Source organism: Muntiacus reevesi, chromosome 14 (assembly GCF_963930625.1).
Source record: "Muntiacus reevesi chromosome 14, mMunRee1.1, whole genome shotgun sequence".
Taxonomy (NCBI): domain Eukaryota; kingdom Metazoa; phylum Chordata; class Mammalia; order Artiodactyla; family Cervidae; genus Muntiacus; species Muntiacus reevesi.
This window is the reverse complement of record NC_089262.1, coordinates 34,060,513-34,087,375: the sequence shown is the minus strand read 5'-3', so window position 1 is coordinate 34,087,375 and position 26,863 is coordinate 34,060,513. Positions and strand designations below refer to the sequence as shown.

At 35.0% G+C, this 26,863-nt stretch overlaps 1 protein-coding gene across 5 annotated transcripts in view; it reads left to right on the top strand.

The window, feature by feature from the left end:
• Positions 1-26,863, top strand: part of RICTOR (RPTOR independent companion of MTOR complex 2) — a 118,909-nt gene that overhangs the window by 38,803 nt on the left and 53,243 nt on the right. For all 5 annotated transcript variants that reach the window (XM_065905123.1, XM_065905121.1, XM_065905119.1 and 2 more), the window contains 5 exons: positions 15,476-15,540; positions 16,285-16,416; positions 18,001-18,064; positions 23,631-23,757; positions 26,194-26,363. In XM_065905123.1, coding sequence (XP_065761195.1) covers positions 15,476-15,540; positions 16,285-16,416; positions 18,001-18,064; positions 23,631-23,757; positions 26,194-26,363 — 558 coding nt within the window. The remainder of the gene's footprint in view (positions 1-15,475; positions 15,541-16,284; positions 16,417-18,000; positions 18,065-23,630; positions 23,758-26,193; positions 26,364-26,863) is intronic.

The window sequence follows — 26,863 nt, the reverse complement described above, 5'->3', positions numbered from 1 at the left end:
GTGTAGTTGTGCGGAACTTGTGCAGAACATTCTTTGGCATTGTCTCTCTTTGGGATTGGAATGAAAACTAACCTTTTCCAGTCCTGTGGCCACTGCTGAGTTTTCCAAATTTGTTGGCATATTGACTGTAGCACTTTCACAGCATCATCTTTTAAGATTTGAAATAGCTCAGCTGGGATTCCATCACCTCCACTAGCTTGCTCGTAGTGATGCTTCCTGAGACCCACTTGACTTTGCATTCCTGGATGTCTGGCTCTAGGTGAGCGATCACACCGTATGGTTAACTGGGTCACATAGTTCTTTGCATTAAATGCCATCTCGTCTTAATATCTTCTGCTTCTGTTAGGTCCATACCATTTCTGTCCTTTATTGTGCCCCTCTGCATGAAATGTTCCCTAATTTTCTTGAAGAGATCGCTAGTCTTTGCCATTCTGTTGTTTTCCTCTATTTCTTTGCATTGATCACTGAGAAAGGCTTTCTTATCTCTCCTTGCTATTCTTTGGAACTCTGCATTCAGATGGGAATATCTTGCTTTTTCTCCTTTGTCTTTAGCTTCTTGTCTTTTCTCAGCTATTTGTAAGGCCTCCTCAGACAACCATTTTGCCTTTTTTGGATTCCTTTTTCTTGGGGATGGTCTTGATCACTGTCTCCTGTAAAATGTCACGAACCTCCGTCCATAGTTCTTCAGACACTCTATCTATTAGATCTAATCCTTTGAATCTATTTGTCACTTCCACTGTAGAATCGTAAGGGATTTTATTTAGGTTATACCCGAATGTCTAGTGGTTTTCCCTACTTTCTTTAGGTCTGAATTTTGCAATAAGGATTTTATGATCTGAGCCACAGTCAACTCACGGTCTTGTTTTTGCTGATGGTATAGAGCTTTTCCATCTTTGGCTGCAAAGAATACAGTCAGTATGATTTCGGTGTTGACCATCTGGTGATGTTCATGTGTAGAGTCTTCTCTTGTGTTGTTGGAAGAGGGTGTTTACTATAACCAGTGTGTTCTTTTCGCAAAACTGTTAGACTTTTGCCCTGCTTCATTTTGTACTCCCAAGGCCAAACTTGCCTGTTACTCCAGGTATCTCTTGACTTCCTACTTTTGCATTCTAATCCCCTATGATGAAAAGGACATCTTTGTTTGGTGTTATTTCTAGAAGGTCTCATAGGTGATCATAGAACTGTTCAACTTCAGCTTCTTTGGCATTAGTGGTTGGGGCACCAACTTGGACTTCTGTGATATAGAATGGTTTGCCTTGGAAACGAACAGAGATTATTTTGTCATTTTTGAGATTGCACCCAGTGGCTCAGTCTCCCACTGGTCTCCAAGGTCAAATTCCCTGGGAGTTCTCAGTCCCTTTGCAAGATGCCCAGGTTAGGAAATCTGTTGTGGGTCCTAGAACTTTCTTAACAGTGTGAGAATTTCTTTGATATAATTGTTGTGCTATTTGTGTATGTTATAGCACATCTCTGTTCAGATTAAAACAAATTTCTGTGCTTATAGCCACCTGTCTGTGGCTAGTAACTACTAAACATAGACAGTGTGTGTATAGAACTTTTTGCATTAGGAGTGATTTAAACATCTGTTTCTTGTAATCTGTTGGATAGCTTTCTTTTTCCCTTCTCTGTTCTCCATATATTTCTGTCTGGATCTCCATTTCTTATGGGTTAAAGTCATTTGCTCTCTTTCCCCTTTCCCCCCCTCCATTTCTATGTTTCCTTTTGAATTTTTCCCATGGTTTTTCACGAAGTTGTTCCCTCCACTTGGTCTTTCTTTGATCTGTGTTCTTCCAGGCTCATCTCGTGTTTCTCTTTCCCTCTGCTTTCTCCTTCTACTCCTCTTTTTACCTCCTTCCCTGGCTCATTTCCTCTCTCTTCACCCTTCCGTACACCTTCCCCTCTCTCCTTCCCTCAGTGCTCCTTCCTTCTCTATTTTCTTCCTTCCTTTGCCCCATCGTATCACTGTATAGAATGACGTATCTCTGTAATAAAGTCCCTAGGCTTTTGAAGGCCCTAGGCTTTTGAGCTTCTTGTACTTTTATCTTTTGTTTTGCCATCTCCTTTGTGTACAGTTTTCACATTTCTCTCTGGCTCTAGTATCAGCTTGTAGCTGCCCTTTTATTTTCTGTTTTAAATTATTTATGGATTTAACAATCAGATAAGCAAACTTACAAGAATTTTTCTGGAATATGAGAGCCTAACCATTGGGTCAGTGTGTGAGAGGCTTTTCCACTAGTAAAGTCCATAAACATGAGACTTGGTAAAATCTGCTTTGACTGCCTGGTGATAACAGTGAGAAAAGTGTGAGCTTTAGATCAAGTGAGTGAGGTCTTAATAGCTCATCTCTGACCCTAACTAGCAAGGCAATGTTGGACAGATTTCTTTGCTCAGACATAGTTTTGCTGCAGTTAGAGGCAAGGTCCCAATACAGTGCTTGGCACATAATATGTGCTCCATACCAGATAATGCTTTACAACTTAGGGTTTGTTTTTTGTTTTCTTTTTCATTTTTTTGCTACTTTTCAGGAATTTTTGTTGACTATAAAAAGGTGAGTCTGTTTAATAGCTTGAGTTGGAGATTGGTAAGCTGTTACTGTAACAGAGTTTTTCAGCTTAAGCAGTGGCAACTTATTGGGCCAGATAATTATTTGTTTGGGGAAGCTGTCTTGTTTATTGTAGTGTTAGCAGCACCCCTGGCCTCTACCCACTAGATGCCTGTAGGACACCTCCACCAGTTGTCACAAGCAAAAATGTCTCCAAGCATTGCTGAATGTTTCTTAGGGGACAGAATCATCTCAGTTAAGAGCCAGTACTGTAAATAAGTGTCTGTAGGTTTTATTATAAAATTTCTCCAAATACTGAGCACAAAGTAAATGCTTATTGAATTTAAATCATAATAAAATGTATCTTTGAATTCCATTTTGTTCAAGCTAGGTTAAAAAATATTTACAGAGTTGGTGTTTTTTGGGTACAATCTATAAGTTCATTAACTTGCAGTGTAATATTTAGAAATTCTTAGAAGTCTCTAAGAATAGCTCTGCAGAATAAGAAAATAAGAAAAAGGGTTATGATTCCAGGAGACTAGACAGGAATTAGTTGGTCATCCTTCATTGTGTTCTTGTAATAGGTTATACGTGTCTACTGAATTTTATGTTTTTTTGTTATCATTACTATTTATTGTGTTGCGCTCTTATTAAACTGAGTTTATTAAGCATCAGAAATATGTAGTATTTATTTTTTCACTCTTATATCCCTCTCTTCCCCAAATCTTGGCACATTGCAAGTGTTTAATTAAAGGTATTACATTGGAATGATTTTGCAGTTTAAATAAGAGTTTTCTGTTGTATTAACATTTGTTTTAAGTATAGCGTGCCTGTTAAGATTAAGTTAATTTAGTAGATCAGTGGGGCTGAAATGCTGTAGAGGGTGGGCTTTATCTCTAGAATTAAACCTCCTTTTAAGGTATGAAGAGAGGGTGCCAGTGATGTGATCCTAGGACCATGTGAATGTCACACACCCATGCTTGCCTTCTGACATCATTTCACTAAAGTATTGTGTATAACAGGCTGCTGATGAAAATAATCTTAGCATTCTATTTTTAAAACTGACAACATGCTGATAATCTAAAGACCTGTTTTTAAAGGTGAAAATATTTTAGCTCTTTTACATTTTAACTTTGCCTATATTTAATCTCATATATGAAAAGCTCCAGAGGAATCTTGTTCTGTTTAAAAAAGCTTCAAAATTATATAAATTATATATAAAAATAATAGTGATATTAAACAATATACAGTAAAAAATGAAAGTCCTGTCTCACATCTCTTTCCCATCCACCTCCTCACCCCAACAAAAGGACTATTTCTCAGAAGTTACCACTAGAGGGTATTTATTCTTATTCTTCTTTGGCATAATTATAAATGTGTATGTGTGTGTATTTTACTATGTTGTAAGAATTAAGCTAAACTAAAAGTGTCTGCTATAATGCTCAGTTTATTTAACATTTATTACATGTGTTCATAAGGGTTTTTTTTTTAATGAGATCTCGAGATTTGTGGTTTGTGTTTTTTCCACTTCCCAGGATATCATGAGCCCTTTCTTTTTCTGTAAATGTAGATCCACTGCTTTTTTGTAGCTGCATATGTGTGTTGATAGATGTGTGTGTGCATATCTATCCATCCATATATATGTTTATGTGTCCAAATATACATGCATATGCATAATACATATACTGTAATTTAATTATTCCATCATTAGAAAATGCAAGTATTCCCTACTTCTTTTTGCATTTTAAATAATGCATTAGTAACACTCTTATGTACTGTTTCATGCAGAATAGAATGTTAAAAGTGTGATTGTTTAACCAAGAGCATTTGTACTTTTTATTTTAAAACCTACTTATAAATTACCCTCTAAAAAGACTATGCTGTGGAATTCTAATTTGTGGCAAGATTTTTTAAAGTTTGGGTTACTCTCTCTGTTGTTTCTTTAGGAGAACTGTTCAGTTAACCCTCAAAGCCCTGTAAGTAAAATGGTCATAGCATTTAACTGTCCAGTTTTAGCTGATCATTATGTTTTTTAAAGTTAATAATTTTAATAAGCATCTCAGGGATTTTTATTACCTAGAAATGGTTAAGACTTCTGACTTTATCAAAATATAATATTGTTGATAGCCACCTTTGAATATTTTATATTTGTCAGAGATACTTAATTTGTAAGGAAGTTCTGTGAGTTAAGGATAACAAATGGATTGACTGATGCTGCACGTGGATTTTATTAAGCAGAACGTACCAGGGTTGTTGCTTAGTCGCTAAGTCTTGTCTGATTCTTTTGAGACCCCATGGATTACAGCACTATAGGCTCCCTGTCCTTCACTATACCAGTAACATGTTATCGAAACCTTTACCTCTTCATTCATTCATTTATTTTTTGTCTGTGCCATGTGGCATATGGAATCTTAGTTCCCTGACCAGGGATTGAACCAGTGCCCCCTGCAGTGAATGCTTGGAGTCTTAACCACTGGACCAGGGAAATCCCATACCCCATTTAGATATAAGATATCATGTATCAGTATTTTTGTTTATATTAAAAAGCTTAATAGTTACGCTCATGAAATAGTTGTGAATTTCGGATGGTATTGAATGCTTAAGTTGATGGATAAGTAACAAATTTAACAAACCTAATTCAACTGAGCTAAAAAGGAAGTTATTTGCTTTCATGACAAGCAAGACCAAAAGTAATTTCAGGCAGAATGACCTAAGAGTTGAAAATATGTTAATTGTATTCTCTCTCTCCATTTCTCACCTCTTTTCTTTTAGGTTAGTTTCATTCTCAAACACTTTCCATATGACTAAGATACATCATCTTTACAGCTTTCAATAATAAGAGGTTAGCCTTCTCTTACAACTTCTGACTGAACTCTGATCCTATTTAGTGATTTTTTTTTTCTATTTAGTGATATTAAACTAGGTATTTTGTGACTGATAATCATAAAAACACATGGGGTGGGAAGCAACAGAATGCCAATGAAATGCGTGATGTCTAATAATTTAGCATTTTAAGTGACTATTAAGTTTCTAATTCTTATATTTTGAAAGATTTTTCAATGATTTCTCAAACAGTAATTTTTTCTTACTATTAACAAACCTATGTAATAGGGCAGGCATTGTTACATTTTAATATTTTACACAGGAGAACGGAAGTTACCAATAATAGCTAAGATAGAATTGAAAAAATTTGTTACATAATGATTGAAGGTTAATTAGTAATTCAGTCAGTAGTTGAGGCAGAATGAGATTCCTGTTATTTAAATTTACCAATTCAGTATTCTTCTTGCTATTTTTGCCCACCTCTTTGCTAGAGTTAAAAGTAAAAGGATTTGATTTGTAAGATTTGTTTATTTAAATTGGGAGGTGACTGGTAAGAGAGTAAATCACTATAAATTTTTTTAATTAAAATAAGTTATTCCTAATATTTTGAAGCTTAACAACAGATGAACTCCTGGTGATTAAAAGTAAAAGTGTAATGTTTCTTTGATAGTGGAAAATTTAGAATCTTATCAGTGTCTTCTCTAATTTCTTACTCCTGATATATGTGCATTATTTACATATAGAAAGTTTAATCTCTACTTGGGATAATTCTAATTCAAAAGGGATATTTTCATTAAGACTGATTACTAAAACCTCTTCTATATATCTGGAAACAATTGTTCAGTCGCCAAGTTGTGTCAAACTCTCTGTGATCCCATGGACAGTGTAGCCTAGGCTCCTCTGTCCTCTACGGTCTTCTAGAGTTAGCTCAAATTCATGACCATTGAGTGGTTGATGATGTCTAACCATCTCATCCTCTTCTTCCCCCTTTTCCTTTTTGCTTTCAGTCTTTTCAAGCCTCAGGGTCTTTTCTATTGTGTCAGCTCTTCACATCAGGTAGCCAAAGTATTGGAGCTTCAGCTTCAGCATCAGTCCTTCCAATGAATCAGGGTTGATTTCCTTTAGGGTTGATTGGTTTGATCTCCTTGCTGTCTAGGGGACTCAGGAGTCTTCTCCAGCACAATTCCAAAGCATCAATTCTTCAATGCTTAGGCTTCTTTATGGTCCAGCTCTCATATCTGTACATAACTACTGGAAAAACCATAATTTTGACTATACAGACCTTTGGCAGCCAAGTGATATCTGTACTTTTTAATGTGCTGTTTAGGTTTGTCATAGCTTTCCTTCTAAGGAGCAAGCGTCTTTTAATTTCATGGCTGCAGTCACCTCCCACAGTGGTTTTGGAGCCCAATAAAATAAAATCTGTGACTGTTTCCACTTTTTTTGTTTGCTATGAAGTGATGGGACTGGATGCCATGACACTATTTTTTTTAATGTTGCGTTTCAAGCCAGCTTTTCCATTCTCCTCTTTTACCCTCATCAAGAGTCTCTTTAGTTCCTCTTCAGACAATATGAAAGCACAATTTAGCCACTGTTGAAAGGGTAGCCTTAGTATCTGTTACTGTCCCTGGAGAATAGGCAGATGATTATGACAAATACATTTCACTGAAAACTGTTTTAAGTTACTTGTGATTTTCCATTTTCCAGCTGAGTGGACATTTTTCTCAGAAACATTTCTTTCAGTATAAATACATTTATATTAGGTAGCAGAAAATGAAACTCCTTTCTAAGTAATTTCCAAATTTTGTATGCTTTTAGGAAATCAAAATAATAACTTAGACAAAATTTTTTTTTCACCTTTCAAAACTGCTAATTCTAGCAAATGTTTAATGGTGAACAGTCATATATTTTATGGTTTGAGAAGGGGGATAATTTTGAAATTATGTTTCACTGAGTCTATAGTTTTCGGCAAGAATATCTAGTAAGTGTGAAAAAGAAAATGCAGGAAAGGAGAACCAAGTACATACTTAGGTGAGAAACTAAGTCTTGACTGGATAAGATTTTTTATACTTTATTTTTGAGTTTCAAAGCATTTCATTTTATTAACATGATGTAGCAGAAGAATAGAAATACTGCCTTTTCAGAAATGGAGATGTTTTAAGAAGCTAACATTTTCCCCATTTTAGAAGCACAATATTTTATGTTTTAATAACAAATTCTGAGTTTCATTTTCCTGTTAAGTTTATGGATTAGAACATATCCAAAATCTAAGCGATAACACCATGATAAGATGTCCTTTTAATTTTCTCTTTTATTAATATATGATACCATACAGTGACAATGATAGTAATCGAAAATATTTGTGAAATCTCAAATACTCCATATTTCTAGTAATACAGTTTTAAGTATTTTAATCTTTAAGGCTTTAAATAATGCAGTCTTTTTATGTGTTTGTTAATCCTTTGAAATGGGCAGTATTTGTATGTGTTTTTTGCTAGCTGTTCTAGAAAAATATAATGAATTCACTAATTCATTTTATGTGTTTATAGCCAAGAGTATGGTTCTCCAGATTCTTGATTCATACCATTTTTGAGGCTGGGGAAATGATAATGTTCAGTTATTCTGTTTTTAAATCCACTGCCTCCCCCATGTAAATTTTTGGTTTTTTGTGTGTGTGTGTTTGTTTTTGCTTTTTGTATGAAAATAATGTTAATACAAAAGTAGAGTCACATTTCAACGGGCTCTGAACTCAGACTGGTTTGGTTTCATTTCTGGCTTTACTGTTTAATCATAGCTTCGTGGTGTTTGGAAGTCTTACACCATCTCTAGTCTCGTCTCGTTGTCTTTATTACTAAAATATTGCTTCCTTTCTAGGATTGACATGATTAATAGTTGATAAATGCTACTTCTGTTATTATTTATGAATACTATATATGTAATACTTCTTAAATTATGTAAGTAATAGATAATCATTGTAAACATTTGTAAAATACAGAAAAGCACAGGAAGAAAAATAAATCACCTGTGATTGTACTTTGTTTTTTGGTGATAAAATGGTGATGTGTAGACTTCTTAAAAAAAAGTATATACCTTTTTTTTTTTAAGAAATGTATATTTTAAAGAATATTTTCCCTAACTCATTGATACATTATGCAGGTTGTTCTTTGTGTTTCCGGTCTTCTCACATGGTGCTAGTGATAAAGAACACACCTGTTAATGCAGGAGATGTAAGAGATGTGGGTTTGATCCCTGGGTTGGGAAGATGCCCTGGAGGAGGGCATGGCAGCCGACTCCAGTATTCTTGCTTGGAAAATCCAATGGACAGTGGAGCCTGGTGGGATGCAGTCCATGGGGCCACAAAGAGTCGGACACGACTGAAGTGACTTAGCATATTTTGTGTTTAAGTATTCTGTAATATTAATACTGCTACAAAGGTTTCTCCTTTGTGAACATTTATTTCTAGTTCCTTATTGTTGTAAATCATGTCATGAGGATCTTCTGCTTGAACCTACTTTCAGTTCAGTCAGTTCAATCACGTCTGACTCTTGAGACCCCATGGACTGCAGCACACCAAGCATCCCTGTCCATCACCAACTCCTGGACTTTGCTCCAGCTCATGTCCCATCGAGTTGGTGATGCCATCCAACATTCTCATCCTCTATCATCCCCTTCTGCTCCTGCCTTCAGTCTTTCCCAACATCACGGTCTTTTCCAGTGACTCAGTTCTTTGCATCAGGTGACCAAAGTATTGGAATTTTCATCTTCAGCATCAGTCCTTCCAAGGAATATTAAGGACTGATTTCCTTTAGGATTGACTGGTTTATCTCCTTGCAGTCCAGGGGACTCTGAAGAGTCTTCTCCAACACCACAGTTCAAAAGCATCAATTCTTTGGCGCTCAGCTTTCTTTATACTCCAACTCTCACATCCATACATGACCACTGGAAAAACCATAGCTTTGACGAGACTGACCTTTGTTGGTAAAATGATGTCTCTGCTTTTTAATATGCTGTCAAGATTTGTCATAGCTTTTCTTCCCAGGAGCAAGTGTCTTTTAATTTCATGGTGTCAGTTACCGTCTGCAGTGATTTTGGAGCCCAAGAAAATAAAGTCTGTCACTGTTTCCATTGTTTCTGTGTCTGTTTGCCATGAAGTGATGGGACCGGATGCCATGATCTTTTTTTTTTGAACGTTGAGTTTTGAGCCAGCTCTTTCCCTCTCCTCTTTCACTTTGATCAAGAGGCTTTTTAGTTCCTCTTTGCTTTCTGCCATAAGGATGATGTTATCTGCATATCTGAGGTTATTGATATTTCTCCAAGCAATCTTGATTCCAGCTTGTGCTTCATCCAGCCTGGCATTTCGCATGTTGTTCTCTGCATATAAGTTCAATAAGCAGGTTGATAATATACAGCCTTGACGTACTCCTTTCCCGATTTGGAACCAGTCCATTGTTCCTTGTCCAGTTCTAACTTGCTTCTTGACCTTCATACAGATTTCTCAGGAGGCAGGTAAGGGGTCTGGTATTCTCATCTCTTAAAGAGTTTTCCACAGTTTGTTGGAAAGTCAAAGGCTTTGGCGTCATTAGTAAAGCAGAAATGAATGTTTTTCTGGAACTCTCTTGCTCTCTCTGTGATCCAGTGGATGTTGGCAATTTGATCGCTGGTTCCTCTGCGTTTTCTAAATCCAACTTGAACATCTGAAAGAACCTACTTAACTTTTTAAATTATTTTATTAGTAGAAATGATCAAAAGTAAGTCCTGATTTTGTTGCATTTTTCCAACTTATTTTTCCATATGTGTTTAGTTTATAATTCCATCAGCAGTGTGTTTTTTTATTTAGTATAATCATGTTGAAAGACAATTTCTTGCCTGTTTGTTAAGCTTTACTTAAATAGCATTTTCCAGTGTCTTTGATTCAGATTTTAGGAAATAGGATACATGTTTATTTATCTTCAGTAAATTGTTTTGTGCATTTTCTTTGCCTCTTATTAATCTTTTTGCAATTTGTTTAAACTTTCACATGCTAAGCACCTGCCTGTATTAGTTTACTGTGAGGGTGGGGTGTTGCGAGTTGAATTGTGCTGCACGTCTCCCCTCCAACCTTCTCACCAATTTGTTTGTTGAAGTTCTAACTCTCAGTACCTCAGAATGTGTCTCCATTTGGAGCTTTGTCCATTAAAGAGGTAATTAAGGTGAAATGAAATCCTATGGGTGGTCCCTAATCCAGTGTGATTGGTGAACGGATAAGATAAAGACACAGCATGCACAGAGGAAAGATCATGTGCCGACACAGAGAGATGATAGCCATCTACCAGCCAAGGAGTGAGGCCCTAAGAACAAAAAACTCTGTCAAGACACTTTGATATTGAACTTTTAGCCTCCAGAATCATGAGAAAGTAAATTTATTTGTATAAACCACCCAATTTGCTTATTTGTTACAGCAGCCCTAGCAAACTAATATAGGGCCTAAACCTTTTTGCCTGTCATGTTTTTATAAATATTTTTAAATAATATATTATTTGCTAGTAATATTGACTTCCCAGGTGGCACTAGTGATAAAGAGCCCACCTGTCAATGCAGGAGACATAAGGACGGGTTTGATCCCTGGGTCGGGAAGATTCCCTGGAGGAGGAAATGGCAACCCACTTGAGTATTCTTGTCTGGAAAATCCCATGGACAGAGGTACCTGCCAGGCTATAGGCCATGGTCGCAAAGAGTCGGACACAACTGAAATGACTTAGGACATAGCAGAATATATTTTTTAACTTTTAATTTTAGGTATGCAATTGCTCTTTTAGAGGTATGGAAAATGTCCTCTCTTGTCCCAAAGCTTAGGAAATTTTACATTCTTACTTTAAATCTATATGGCTGTGTAAAAAGTCTCATCCTTCTCAGTATTAAAGTACTTAAAATATGATACAGCAGAACATGATAAAAACAATAAATTTTTCATATTCTTTGACCCTTTAAAGCTTTGTTTATCATATTTCAGACTTTTTAAGAATTTTATAGGAATACCGGTATAATCATTTTGGATAGAGCCCTGTGAAGGAAAGCTTTTTTAGCTTATTTTGCCTATTTATCTATTTATATAGCATTTTCCTACCACATAAAGTGATCATTTTTGTAGTCTCTCCCTGCTGTGAAAATGTTACAGTATCTAAGTTTCCTGTATTCCTAAACATAAAGGTCCGTCTAGTCAAGGATATGGTTTTTCCAGTAGTCATATATGGATGTGAGAGTTGGACTATAAAGAAAGCTGAGTGCCGAAGCATTGATGCTTTTGAACTGTGGTGTTGGAGAAGACTCTTGATAGTCCCTTAGGCTGCAAGGAGATCCAACCAGTCCATCCTAAAGGAAATGAGTCCTGAATATTCCTTGGAAAGACTGATGCTGAAGCTGAAACTCCAATACTTTGGCCACCTGATGTTAAGAACCAACTCATTTGAAAAGACCCTGATGCTGGGAAAGATTGAGGGTGGGAGGAGAAGGGGACGACAGAGGATGAGATGGTTGGATGGCATCACCATGGACATGAGTTTGGGTAAACTCCGGGAATTGGTGATGGACAGGGAGGCCTGGTGTGCTGCAGTTCATGGGGTCTCAAAGAGTTGGACACGACTGAGCAACTGAACTGAACTGAACTGAACTGATCCCCTGTTTGTTGTCACTTCAGTGGTGTCAAATTCTGTGACCCTATGGACTTTAGCTTGCCAGGCTCCTCTGTCCATGGGATTCTCCAGACAAGAATACTGGAGTGCGTTGCCATTTCCTCCTCCAGGGGATCTTTCCCACCCAGGATCAAACCCCTGTCTTTTATGCCTCCTGCATTGGCAGGCAGGTTTTTTACCACTAGCGCCACATGGGTACACCTCTGAAACCACAGCACTATCTACAAAAGTAGGCACTCTTAGGACAATCTTGGCTGCAGAAGCAGACACACACCCAGGCACTCTAGCTCTACACATGGCTCCAAGGCCACATCTCCTGGGGAGAGGACATGCATCCTGACCAAGCAGGCCAAAGTTCAAGGTTTCCTGGCCTAGAGCCAGTAGACCTGGGTTCCCAGAACTGCGTCCCCAAAGCCAGGGTCCCTTTGAATGCCTCACCTGGCACATTCACCTTATGCCTCCCTCTGTAGACACAGGTGCCAGCTCTCCAGGATATCTTGATGCAGACAGCCACCAGGCGTGATGAGAAGGGAAGCCCCCAGCCACTGGGCAGTGGGAGGTGGTGTGGAACAGAAGTGGGTGGGCCCTGGATCTCCGGATTCGGTCTGGGGGTCACATGGCTGCCACCCACACTCAGAAAGACAGGATCACCTCGCAGCAGCCCTGTGGACACACAGTCTATTCTCTGCTCCTCACCACGCTCCCCCCTTTCCGGCCCAGGCCCTGTTCTATTTGTACATCTCTTTGTTTTTGTTTGGTTTTTTTTTGTCTCTGAAGAGGAAATTGGACAGGAAATTTTACAAGGATCCTACCAGTAGGATAGTGAATTTATATCATTAGGTTTTGTTTGCTACAGTATTGTGCTTTTCACAAAGGCAGTTGTGCTGGTCACTTTGGTTTTTTCTGTTTGGTTAAATAAGATGTTTGCAACTTCGTGTGTGTGTGTGTGTTAGTCGCTCAGTTGTGTCTGACTCTTTGTGACCCTATGGACTGTATGTAGCATGTCAGGTGCCTCTGTCAATGGAGTTCTCCAGCCAAGAATGCTGGAGGGAGTTGCCATTCCCTTCTCCTGGCAGATCTTCCCTACTGAGGGGTCAAACCCAGGTCTCCTCAATTACAGGCAGATTCTTTACCATCTGAGCCACCAGGGAAGTCCTTGTAACTTCATACTTAGGAAGATTAACTGTAGCACTTGAAGACCCTTCTGATACTTCATGTTACTTAAATGATTGATTTTCTTTTTAATTCTTTTCGGTTAGGTCCAGTAAATAACTTGAGAAACTTTATGGGACTTCCCAGGTGGCGGTAATGGTAAAGAATCTGCTTGCCAAGGCAGGAGACATAAGAGACACGGGTTCCATCCCCCGCTAGGGAAGATCCCTGGGAGAAGAAAATGGCAACCTACTCCAGTATTCTTGCCTGGAAAATCCCATGGACAGAGGAGCCTGGCATCCTACAGTCCATAGGGTTGCAAAAAGTTGGACATGATTGAAGTGACTTAGCATGTATGCATATAGCTTTTAGATAAATTTTCAAAACAGACTGGGTCAAAAACAAGGAGAGCCTGTGTGAAGGCATCAGGCAGTTACTCAGACTGTAAGTGGTATAGGAACCAAGACTTCAGAGAAGAATCTTGCGGAAATGAGCTAACTTCTCCAACAATATTTACCTGGGAAGTACTGACTAATGTGGAATGTGGACAGGAATCTAAAAATTCATACTTTCGTCCCAGGAGTACTATTGCTGAAAGATGCAAAAAACAGCACAGAGCTTTTGATGGATACCTATGGAAATCAAGTAAAAGAGATTCTTTCCTCAGTACATATGTCGAATCCTAGGATGGGAAACTTAAAATCCTAAGTAGAAAACCTTTGAAAATCAAGGTGGAGCTCCTCATGTTTTTGTAAAGCAAAAATGAGATGTGTCATTCTCTTGAGATTGGTCTCATGAACAGCAAACTTTTAGTTGAAACCTGGGGGAAGGAGGGGACGAAAGGAAAAACCAGAGGATGACTCACTCTTCCCAGGGCAGCAGCCTAATCTGAACTTGCTGTTGTCCATTGACCTCATGAAGAGAGAGAAGGGTGAACCCCTTGTGGAGAAAGATGTCATCAGGAATCTCTGCAAGTTTTTATGTACAAAGATTATAGAATCCACCAAGATAGGACTGCATGACCAGAACAAAAGGAAAAACAAATAATAAAAACAGACTCAGAGATTATCTACGTTATTCATATCCATTTAGATGATATTTAAAGTGTGGTTAATACATCAAGAACATAGAGGAAACTGGAGAAAATAGGTGAGAAACGATTTTTTATTATGATATTGGATGTGTACAAAGCAAATGGAAACACATTATGTCAAGTTAAAAACTCACTGGATAGGTGTAATAGAAGATTAGACATATCAGAAGACAAGATAATAGAAAATACCCAGCTAAAGGACAGAAATAAAAGATAAAGGAGAAAACAGAAAACGAGGGCTTAGAGATTTGTGCTATATCAAAAAGATTTTCAAACATTTGGGTATCAGGAAAAGGGGAGAGAGAATTGGCCAAAAGTAATTTTGAAGATATGCAGAGTTTTTAAAAATTGATAAAATATATCAACCTAGAGATTCAGAAGTTTATGTTTTCCCTAAGCAGGGATACAAATAAAACCACACTTGAACAGTTAGAATGCGAAAATCAAAAGAGAACAAAAAAAAGAATATGACCTTCTTAGGAGCCAGTAATAAGACTGATATCAGACTTCTCAACAAACAATGAAAGCCATCTTGAAATTGTTTTGAATTCATTACCAGCAACCTTGACTATAAAACAAATGAAGACACCAGTAAAACAGATCAACAACAATGAACTGAAGGTTCATTATGGAGAAGAGAGAAGACCCCATAAAGGTATCACTGGAGTGAAGAATAATGGAAATGCTGTGAATTTGAGAGTAAATATAAATTGATAATTGAACTAACTGAAAACAGAAGTAACTTTATAGGGTTTAAAAGATAGGTAGAAAAAACAGAAACAAAGGGAAAGGTGAGAGGAATAAATGGAAATGAAGTGTTTAAAGAGTCTTTTTATTGAGGACATGGTAAACTAGTAATTTCTGTTAGACTCTAGTAATTTAAAAAAATGCATGTTGTAATCTCAGTGGTAACCACCGAAAGAATAGTTTTTAAAACGGTAGAAGTATGACGGGGGAAAAGAGTAATAGAAAATAATTGTTTAGTTTTCAAACAAAGTCATGAAATCTAGAACTGTCAAGTCAGAAAAACAATTAGATGATAGATATAAATATTCATATTTTGACAGTTGAATCATACATATATTTTTAAAAATTTTATTAAAGACAAAGATCTTATTTTCCAGTATGAAAAAGTAATGTGTGTAAGTAGGCAAAAACATAATGCATTTTTGTATACTTATTTTGTTTTTCTGACAGCTGCTTTGTGATATTGGCCACAGTGAAGAAAAACTGGGTTTTAACTATGAGGATATCATAATTTGGTAAGTATAATTCAGTTCCCTTTTCATACCTTCTGAATTTTAGTAATTTCAGTTTTAGTAATTTTAAACTAAAAATAGGTTACTGTAGCACCTTGTATTGATTTTATAGAAAGAGTTGTGTGAATGTTAGAAAAATACAGGATCTCCAGCATTTTTAACATTTTTAACTGTTATCCTATTGTTCTTATTGGTATTTTATAATTTTCAAATACAAATAATCAAAACTCATGTTGAAAAGTACCTGGACTTCTACAGTCTTAACTTCTAAATTAAACACAAGAGTAAAAGTTCTCATGTTATTCCCAAGAGCAAGAAGAACCTGTATGATTATCTCTACATCTCACCTAAGACAACATGTGCTTATGGCAAACCTGATTTGCTCAAGCCTACCAAGAAAGGCAGTGTTACAGTTTCATAGCCATCTTTTTGGTATGCTTAGGAATTAAAGAAACAAGTGAAACAGGTAGGTGAATAGAGAGTGATAGATTGTAAAGGCATATGTGATACAGCCTGGAAAAGGCATATATAATTTCCCTTTGTTTTTATAAACTACAGAAGGTAGGAATATACCAAAGAGGCACAAATTAAAAAACAGCATTAGTGAAGTGCCATGGCTTACAGTGAATAATTTTTATATATGTAAAATGACAAGTAGCTTTGCTTATTTCAGCTGAGGAAGTATTTGATACCACAATTTTGTGTATATTTGAAACTCATGTAGCATGACTTTTTGTTTTCATACAGCTTGAGGTTAGCTTTATTGAATGAAGCAAAAGAAGTGCGGGCAGCAGGACTTCGAGCTCTTCGGTATCTCATCCAAGACTCCAGTATTCTGCAGAAGGTGCTAAAATTGAAAGTGGACTATTTAATAGCTAGGTAATTTTCTTAGAGCCGTCTGTTTTTACATGTTTTTTATTTATTTTTTAAATATACAAGTTTCAATGCCATTCTCCCAAACCATCCCACCCTCGCCCTCTCCCACAGAGTCCAAAAGACTGTTCTCTCTCTCTCTCTCTATATATATATATATATGTCTCTTTTGCTGTCTGGCATACAGGGTTATCGTTACCATCTTTCTAAATTCCATATATATGCATTAGGATACTGTATTGGTGTTTTTCTTTCTGGCTTACTTCACTCTATATATTAGGCTCCAGTTTCATCCACCTCTTTAGAACGGATTCAAATGTATTCTTTTTAATGGCTGAGTAATACTCCATTGTGTATATGTACCACAGCTTTCTTATCCATTTGTCTGCTGATGGGCATCTAGGTTGCTTCCATGTCCTGGATATTATAAACAGTGCTGCGATAAACACTGGGGTAAATGTGTCTCTTTCAATTCTGGTTTCCTCGGTGTGTATGCCCAGCAGTGGGATTGCTGGGTCATGTGGCAGTTCTATTTCCATTTTTTATATATTTTTTAAATCGTATATTAAGTTTTAGCATGCCTATCATAAAGTATACAGATTTTTTGTGTAAAGCCTATAATTTTACAAGCTTTTAGTGTAAAGCCTGTAATAGGTACAACCCTATTCACTTAAAACTGGGAATTGACAAGTGTACCCAGGTACAAAACCCGAGTGAATATGGAGCTTGCGCTTTTTTCCAAGGATTATTATCCATTGCCCTTTTCATAGTTGCTTAACATATTTAACCTTTATAGTTATCTTTGGCAGGAGGATTGTTCAGATCTTTTGTGGCCAGAAATAGAATTCTGTGTCTGTTTACTTTTTGATAAAATTGTTTTATAGATTAATTATATTCAGATAGCAGAAATGCTTTTTGAATAGCAAATTATCTATTTATCAATATATAAAATGTTGATTAGAATTGTGAACTGTCTAAACATAAGTAAGAATGAATTATTCTGCCACATAAACCAAAGCTCTTTAGAAATTGAATAATTTAATGAACTTTACAGAGAAATGTCAGTTAAATGGTATTTGAGCATTAATTTTTGAAGTACCTTCACATTTCAAATTATATTTTAGTAAAATAGAGTTATTATGACTAATGTAAGACTTTTAATGTAGTCATAACATGCAAAATTTAGGCTGCGGTTAAAATCACAATTAAACTAAAACGTAGGCTTGAAATATTTTTCCTTCACAGTTTTTTAAAAATATCCGTGAACTTTTATCAAAAATAGGTGAATATCTCTTTCAGTAGATTTCTGATATTTTGCTTTTTAAATATGTTTATTTCTGTATAGATGTAGATAATTCTGTAAATTACTTACTGTATTCTTTCTTGGAGTTTTAAATGAAGTAGTTTTGATTTATAACAAGTATTTATTACTGGAGGTATTAAATTAAATATCTGCTGGTACTGAAAAATTAAATATATTAACATTTAAAAATACTGTATTGACATGAAAATGGGTCTGTCTGATCATGGTATTATACAAAAATTTAATAAGATTTTTATCAATAATTACATATTTTATATATTCTTTAGGTGCATTGACATACAGCAGAGCAACGAGGTAGAGAGGACACAAGCACTTCGATTAGTCAGAAAGGTAGGCTCCATGTCTGAGAGTAAAGGCAGATTTATGGTTTTCATGTTATGCATTTTACAGTTTTAGACTGTCTTGTGAAATCTATTAAAATTTAAAGACTGAATTCTCATTAAACATTTTTATTTTGTTGAAATGATAGGAGTTAAATAGGTCTATCAAACTTCAAGGTAAGCATAGATATTTTGTGTAATTATTCTATGTGATTGGGTATAGCTGGGACAGTATTTTTTTTTTTATAAAATGTCCATTGTAAAGAATATTTCTTCCTTTATTAGACATATAAAGAAATTGTTGCTCTGATATGTTATTGGAGAAAGAGGATTACTTGTGTGGTGCCCCCGTTTTGTCTTAATTATATACTTGGGGTTAACTGTTTAAATGAATGTCAAAGGAATTGCCAGCTGGTTGTTTTGAAGATGAATTTGGATACATCAGTAGACAGTTGCAGTAAAGAATTCAGGCCATTGTACAGAATAAAAGGTCAAAATCTAAACTCTGCAAAAGAAGATGTTGAGGATAATCCATAGTGCTTCTAATGATAGGCTTTCCAAGAGTTTTTTTTAATTGTTAAGATGATGCCCAAATGGCAGAGGAATAGACTGAATTGAGAGTTAATTTGGTTAGGGTACGGCTTATGTAAGAATTTTATCCTCTTTCATTCTGAAGTATCATGTTTCATCTTAAAAATTTGTAAGACTCATGCAGTATATGTTTGTTTTAATGTAAAAATATCTAAAATTAGCAGTTAACATTTTTTAACTCTTCTCCTCTTTCCCTACTTTTGAATTCACCACATGTTCCAGAATTGCAGAATGTTGAGTTTGTGCATTAACTTGATCCCCTCTTTTTCCTTTTTCTTCGAGTTGTCCACCTTATGGTTAGTAATAGTACCCACAGGTGAGCATAGTAAGAAAGAAGCAAATGGATGAGTTGTCTTCAAAGAAACTTGTAGTTCTAGTTAATCATGATATTGGAGATAGATTCTAAAAAAAGTTTGTTATAGGGTAAAAATTGTTATGTTGGCATCATGATTTGACTCTTCATATTTAAATTTAAAAATTAGATTTATGGTTCCTTACTTACTCATACAATATTTCCTACTGCAGTAATTTTGAGAATTCAAGATAAAAAAACAAAATATTTTTCTGAAAAACCTAGAATAACTCTTTGGTTATTTGAGTTATGTATGTCAGTATTTATCTTACTAGGAATTTAAAGTGAGAAATTTAAAAGTATATTAATATATTAAAAATAAGCTCATTATAAGTAAACAAAAATAACATTTTTATAAAAATAAACTTTTTCAAAAAGAAAATTAATGACTAGAGCGGCATTATTTTAGATTTATACAAATTTCTGTAGTGTTTGTCCTGATAGAAGATAGCTGGATTGTCATATTTGCTTCTATATCCAATCTCTTGTGATTTCATGTGCATTGAAGCCTCTGGAAAAATTCCATATGTACTTGTGAGAGTAAAAAAGACAAATAATATTTTTGAATTACTATGAAAATAGTTTTGACTTTGCAGAATCTCTGAAAATATCCTAGGGACTGTCAGTTTTCTGTACCACAACTTGAGAATTGCTCCTTAGAAACTGCATTCAGGTGAAAAAACAAACCCAAATGGATTCAATTCAGCTTCTTTGAATTATTCACTAAGTATTTTCTTCCAGTTTTGTTCAGTGTTTTGTGTAAGTTACCATTTAATCTGTAAATAGCCCAGTAAAAGTAAACAGACCCTGGAAACAATTTAGTAATGCCATAACAAAAATATAATTTTGTTGTCTTTTAAAGAACAGAGTAATTTGAGGCAGGTATCATTTGTGGATCCAAGGACAGGAAAATTGCTTGTACCTGGTGGTAAAAACAGGCTCAAAGCGAGAGTAGTGTCGCGGGGCTCCTTGGTTTAGCTAAAAGCAGTTAGTTTAAAAGGGAAAGCATGCTTGCTGACTGAACAGTGGCCTCTATTGGCCAGAGGAACTATAATTTCACTAATACTTTTAACAATCAAAGCATGTATTTCTTTTTTGCAGCAACATCTTGGCAACTGAGTTAGTAGAAATTAATGTTAATAATATAATTGCTAGGTCAACTGTGGGGTTTTTGTATGCATTTAGAACAGTTTTTAAATTTTCAGTGAAAGTATTAATATTTTATGCTTCCCGGGTGGCTTAGTGGTAAAGAATCTACTTGCAGTGCCAGAGACTTGTATTCAGTCCCCAGGTCGGGAAGATTCCCCGGAGAAGGAAATGACAACCCACCCCAGTATTCCTGCCTGGGAAATCCCATGGACAGAGGAACCTGGCAGGCTATAGTCCTTGGGGTTGCAAAGAGTCAGACACGATTTAGTGACTAAACAACAATTAATCTTTTATATTTTAAAGGAAAAGCAAAAACACCTGTTGCTTTTGGATAACTTGCTTTATGAACAATTCAGAATACCCATGTTACTTTTTCTTCTTTTTCACCTGTTTCATTCATTTAGGGATTTTTTTTGTTTGCTGGTTTTTTTTTTCAATGTGTTTAATTTTTTTTTTTTTTTCCTCTCTCTAATCCAGATAATCCTTCCTGATTCTTACCTCTCTCATTTTCTATTATTATCCTCCCACTGAGCAGCCCTTGCTACTCTTTATCCAATTTAAATTCTTCTTGGTGGTGGGTTAGTTGCTAAGTCCTATCTGACTCTTGTGAATCCATGAACTGTACTCTGCCAGGACACTCTGTCCATGGGATTTCCCAGGCAAGAATACTGGAGTGGGTTACCATTTCCTTCTCCAGGGATCTTCTGACCCAAGGATCAAAGCCAGGTCTCTTGCATTGTAGGAGGTCTCCTGCATTGCAGGCAGATTCTTTACCAACTGAACCACTAGGAAAGCTCTTACTTCCTGCCTAATTATGCTATTATTCATACATCATTTCTTTATTCATGCAGTATGAATTTACTGGGCTTCCCTTGTGGCTCAGCTGATAAACAATCTACCTGTAATGCAGGAGACCTGCGTTTGATTCCTGGGGTGGAAAGATCCCCTAGAGAAGGGAAAGGCTACCCACTCCAGTTTTCTGGCCTGGAGAATTCCGTGGACTGTATAGTCCATGGGGTCACAAAGAGTTGGACACGACTGAGCGACTTTCATGTTCAACATTCATGAATTTAATATATCACAGATTTTTTTAAATGGTTGAAAGGGATTCAGTTAAAGGAATCACTTGCCCTTGATACACAGCAAAATATTGGCTAAACCAGAGTGAAAAACCCAGTTTTCCAAATTTCCAAACCTGCACTGGCTCATGAATCCTCTTGGTATTAAGCACAACCTGCTTATCTTGACATTCAGAGCTCACTTTTTGGCCAACTAGTTATGACCTATCTCATTATGCCATTAGCTTTAGACAAGCTGCCTTTCACCACTGTTATGATCATTGCCTGTGTCCTACTCTTTTCATTTCCACCCCTTTCTACATTATATTCATCTTACAGTCTTAGCTGAAATTATAAATATTTCCCCTATAAAAGTCAGTGTTTCTGAAATTTCCTTTATAACAGTTCTACAAATTTATTACATACTTACGATCTTATATTTGTTACATATATATATCTGTTCTATCAAGAGATGATTAAACTTTTATTTCAACAGATATTAAATTGAATGACTTTTCCCTCACTGATTGCTCATTGATTTGTAAGAAAAACATCCTCCAATTTATACAGAATTTAAGAGTTTCTTTGCATGTATTTTTTCCTGGAAAATAAGAATGATTTCATCTGTAAAAACTTTTAAATTACAGATACCCATTTTATAGCACTACACTTGAGATTCATAGATTAGAATTTAATATTTGAAATTCTAGAAATCATCGGATCATATGCATCCTCATTTACAAATGAGAAAACTAAGGCATTAAGAGGACTGATTTCCCAAGGTAATAGTTTATTAATGTTAGATTTGGCCCTGAAAGCCAGTTGGCCTGGATTCTAGCCAGCTCTTTTTAGAATATGTTGCATACGTCTTATCGTCCTTATAAGTGTAATAATAGATCAGTAAGTATTAAAATACAAATTATAGTCATAGGATATGAGAATTTTCTCACCCAGAAAGATCAGTTTTTTATACCATTTTCCTTTCTTCTCCAACATTTTTAATTAATGAAAGATACTGTTTAGAAACATGTGGAAGTTTTTATAGAAAAATTATTGCACACTTAGATACTTTATGTCATGGAGCAGTATTCTGTAATTTCATATGAACCTTGTCATACATTTACAAGTACTCTACCCAACATAGATCTTTCATTTGAATCTCTAAAGGACCTAACTATATTAATTTAGTTATATTGTATCCTCTAATTGTGTCATGATACAAGTCTTATTTTTCAGAAGAATTCTGAATATAGTTACATCTAGGACAGGTTGATTATCCCCAATATTTATTACCACCCAAACTGAAGGAAACATTTTCTTCTACTCCCACTCTAAGGACCTGTTGTTTTGAAATACTTCATCTAACAAATAGTCTTTTATTTATTAAACAGTAACAACTACATAATTTTTCCTTGTTTTCCAAATGGAAGATATATGTTATCTGTTTTCAGTATTCCAAATGTTATTGCCAATTAAACTTTTCATTTAAAGTGAGATTCAACAAAAGTTTTTATCACCAGGGGTATAATGTTTCCAGCACAGTTTTTGAAATATTAGAAATAGATTATGGAGGGATTCCTTCCTGCTCTGAAATAGCAAATAATCATAAGTGGGCTCTCCATGACTGGGATCTAAGGGTGGCCTCTAAAAGCTGAGAGCAGTCGCCACAACAATCCGAAAGAAAATGAAGACTTTAAAAAAAATAGAATATGGATTATTAAACTTTGCCATTCAGTGTAGCAACAAATGATAGTTAGAGATAGGGGATTACTGTGTTTCATTTTACTGCAGTCAAAATAAGAAAGAATGAGGGCCCAAATCAGAGTTTGAAAGTGAGAAGAATTGGGTTAATGAGGTAAATTGATAGAATGTAGTGGTGATTATATATGAAGAAAGGGTCAGGAATGTAATAGTACAGAAGTATGTTGACAGCTATTGTCACCACTAGTTTAGTTTGTCTGGTTGCTGAAAAGTTGTTTAAAATAGAATTAAGCTTTTTTCTTTTTGCCTTTTCACTCTGTTCATGGGGAGCCTGGCATGCTGCAATTCATAGGGTTGCAAAGAGTCAGACAAGACTTAGCGATTGAACAACAACAACAAAAGCTCCTTTTCTCCTCTAGAATAAGCTCCTATTTTGGAGGACCTTAGAGTCTCTGAAAGATTATATCTTGTTAGTCAACTAATTTATAGTCTGGACTACTATGGGAAAAAAGCCTACACTGTTTTCCATGGTAATGATTATTAACATTTATTGTATCAACTATCTGTTGTGTTAGCCCTTTGACATGTTCATATGAAGCAGAAGATTAAAATTGATGCCTTGGTCTTAAAAATATTCTGTGGTCTTAAACACCTCTGTCTGAACAAGATAGGTTTAAAAAATGTATTAGGAAATAATTTCTTTTTCTGATTTCTCCCTGTTACAGATGATTACTGTGAATGCTTCGTTGTTTCCTAGCTCTGTGGCCAACTCATTAATAGCAGTTGGAAATGATGGACTTCAAGAAAGAGACAGAATGGTTCGAGCATGCATTGCCATTATCTGTGAACTAGGTCAGAATTATTCTTTGAGTAATAAAAATACAGTATTTTAGAAAGAATATATAACACTTTTTAATGCAAATTCTTTAGGTATTGGTTAAAAATAAGAATATGAAAAAGTAGGACATTCCTGATAGGGAAGTAGTGGACTTGCTGTTTAAACAGATTATTTCAAAGAGACATTTAAATTCTACAAATTTTAAAAGTTTTACTCATCATGAAATTTAAGATAAAGGAATTGTCCAAATTCCAGTAATTAGAATAAAATCTCTTAAAGTGTGATTCTCAGACCTTAGTTAACCACACCGTGTATCTTGATGTGAATGAAAAACAATTCCCTAACATTAAAAAAAGAATTCTAAATACGGGATTAAAGAGTTAAATTTGGAAAATATAGGGAGAAAAATGGATGACTATTTTTATAATTGTAAGGAAAGGGAATTTTGAATTATCGAAAGAAATCAAACATTTCATCAGCTGTAGATTTTATTATAAGAGGATAAGAAAACATGCAATGCCAGAACAAAGAAAAAGTAAATATGACAAACATGATAGGTAAAGAACTTATTTATATACAGATCAGTAGGAAAAATAAGTAATTCTCAAAGAAATGCATGGCTAATCAAAATATTTCAAAGTTCAAAAGTTAAACCTCCCTTATAACCAAAGAAATATAATTTTAAATGATAAGAGATCATATTTTTCCCCACCCAAATGGTATAGGTTACATTCATTCTAGATAAATAAAAAAATAAATAACAAAATTTAAAGGAACAGAAGAGCCAAGCCTTTAATTGAGAGTCTAAAAAATACTGTCCACGATACCTGTTGGTTTAAAGAGAAGGTCAGAAATTTGATTAAGGAAATTTTTTAAAAATCATGAAAACTTGACTGCCTATCAATAAGTGGGATTCCAGGAAAGTCATATACTCAAGTTAACTTTTCATTAGAAGATATTTTTATAATTATGCAAAACATAATGAAAATAGTGAGTGAACCCAAGAAATAGAAAAAGAAGAAAAAAAGTCAAGTTTTAAGATAAGCAAAAGGAAAGCAATAATGATTTTCAGTCTTAGTGAACAAGATAACTTAATCTAATCTGTGTTAATTGGAGGAAGAAAATGACACACAGACCCTATTGTTTTAGATACATAGATAGGGAAACATATACTATTGTTTGAAAAATGCAAAGATCAGGGAAAGAAAAGGTTAATAGGATAAGGAAGAGAATGTAATAGGAGTTTTGAAAAGTATGAGATAAACTTTTTATATAATTGAAAATCTTATTGAAATGAATGGATTGTCAAAGATTTTAATTTCCAGTTGACTCAAAGTAGAACACATGATGGATCACAAATCATAGAAGTACTTGATGAATTGATTACCTCCAAAAAAGATTCAATCACTTCTGTCTTAAAATATTGTTTCTAAGAACAAATAATTCTCATAAAGTGTAATCAGATTGAGAGCATTAAAATGTGTAAATTTAGCAATTTTTAAAATGAAAGTAACATTTTAAATATATAAACACACACATACCTACATAAAGCAAAATAATTAAAATACTAGTATGAGAACGTTTTTGATAATAAGAAATGGAGGGGAAGGTTTTTTTTTCCCACATGTATTTAAAAAAATCTTAAACTAGGTTATTGGGAGAGAAAAAAATGAAAAAGAGTCAATTCTTCCCTCTCTCAAAGATCAGGCATTCTCTTTGTATGCACACACACACACGTGTGCTTTAAATGAATTCATGGTTAACATTTCAGTTTTAAATCTCTCAGGAAATAGACTCTGGTTTAATATTGATAAACTCAATTTTTTTTTCAAATGTTTACTCAATTATCCCAGCACGCTTTCTGAAGTTTTCTATATGTAAGGGTAAGCAACTATTGACTCTTTTTCATGGAGAAAGGATATGAAAAAACAATTCAGGGACACTAAGAAAAAAAGTTTTTGTCCATGTTTTACTGAATAATTCTTTCCTGTCAATTGCCAGGAGTTCTTTATATAGGGGAAAGATTAGCCCTTTATCTGTTTCAAATCTTCTAGCTGATTTGTAATTTCACTTTAGATTTTAAGCTCAGAAATTCCTCCCTTACTTAGAGATTAGGCATTCTGTTTGTATGCACACACACATACATGTGTGCTTTAAATGAGTTCATCATCATGTTAGGTGTGAAGAAGGAAATGGCAGCCCACTCCAGTGTTCTTGCCTGGAGAATCCCATGGAGAGAGGAGCCTGAAAGGCTACAGTCTGTGGGATCACAAGAGTCGGACACGACTGAGCGACTAAGCAGTTATTAGATAAGTTATCCACGTGTCCTTTTAAATGAGTAGAAAGCTTTTTTCAGTCAGAAAGCTCAGTTTTAAAATAAAACCCCAGATTTCTGATTATTTATTAATTATCCCCTGTATAATATGTTAAGTTTTTCTTTTTTATTTTAGCACTTCAGAATCCAGAGGTGGTTGCCCTTCGAGGTGGACTGAACACCATCTTGAAAAATGTGATTGATTGCCAATTAAGTCGAATAAATGAGGCTCTCATAACTACAATTTTGCACCTTCTTAATCATCCAAAGACCCGACAGTATGTACGAGCTGATGTAGAATTAGAGGTAGGAACTTATTATTCTCTTGTAATTTTAAAATATGACTTTAAATATGTACTCTTACTTTGAAATTTTATTTGAAATTTTAAAGTTAATAGATGCAGCACAGCATTAATTATTAAACCTAAATTAACTAATAAGTTTGGCTTATTCCAGCAATATTTTATCACTCATTCAATTTGGATTGAATTGAAAGAATTCTCAAGAATATTTCATCAACATGTGAAGTTTATTCATTTTTTTATTATTTGTGAAAACTTGACTGAGCAAATTTGAGCACAGTTAAGGTTTCATAGACATTTACCTATTTAAGAAGACAATTTCTTTTTAAGGACTGTAGTGTGTTAATTGTGTGGGAATAGCTCCTGCTAAATATATACTATTTATTTATTAAACCATGCTAAAATTTTCTGAACTTGGGAGCACTTGTTGGCAACTAATGGCCATATACAATTGAAAGAAATATAATAAATATCTTTTTAAAAACACACTAAGTTTTTTGTTTT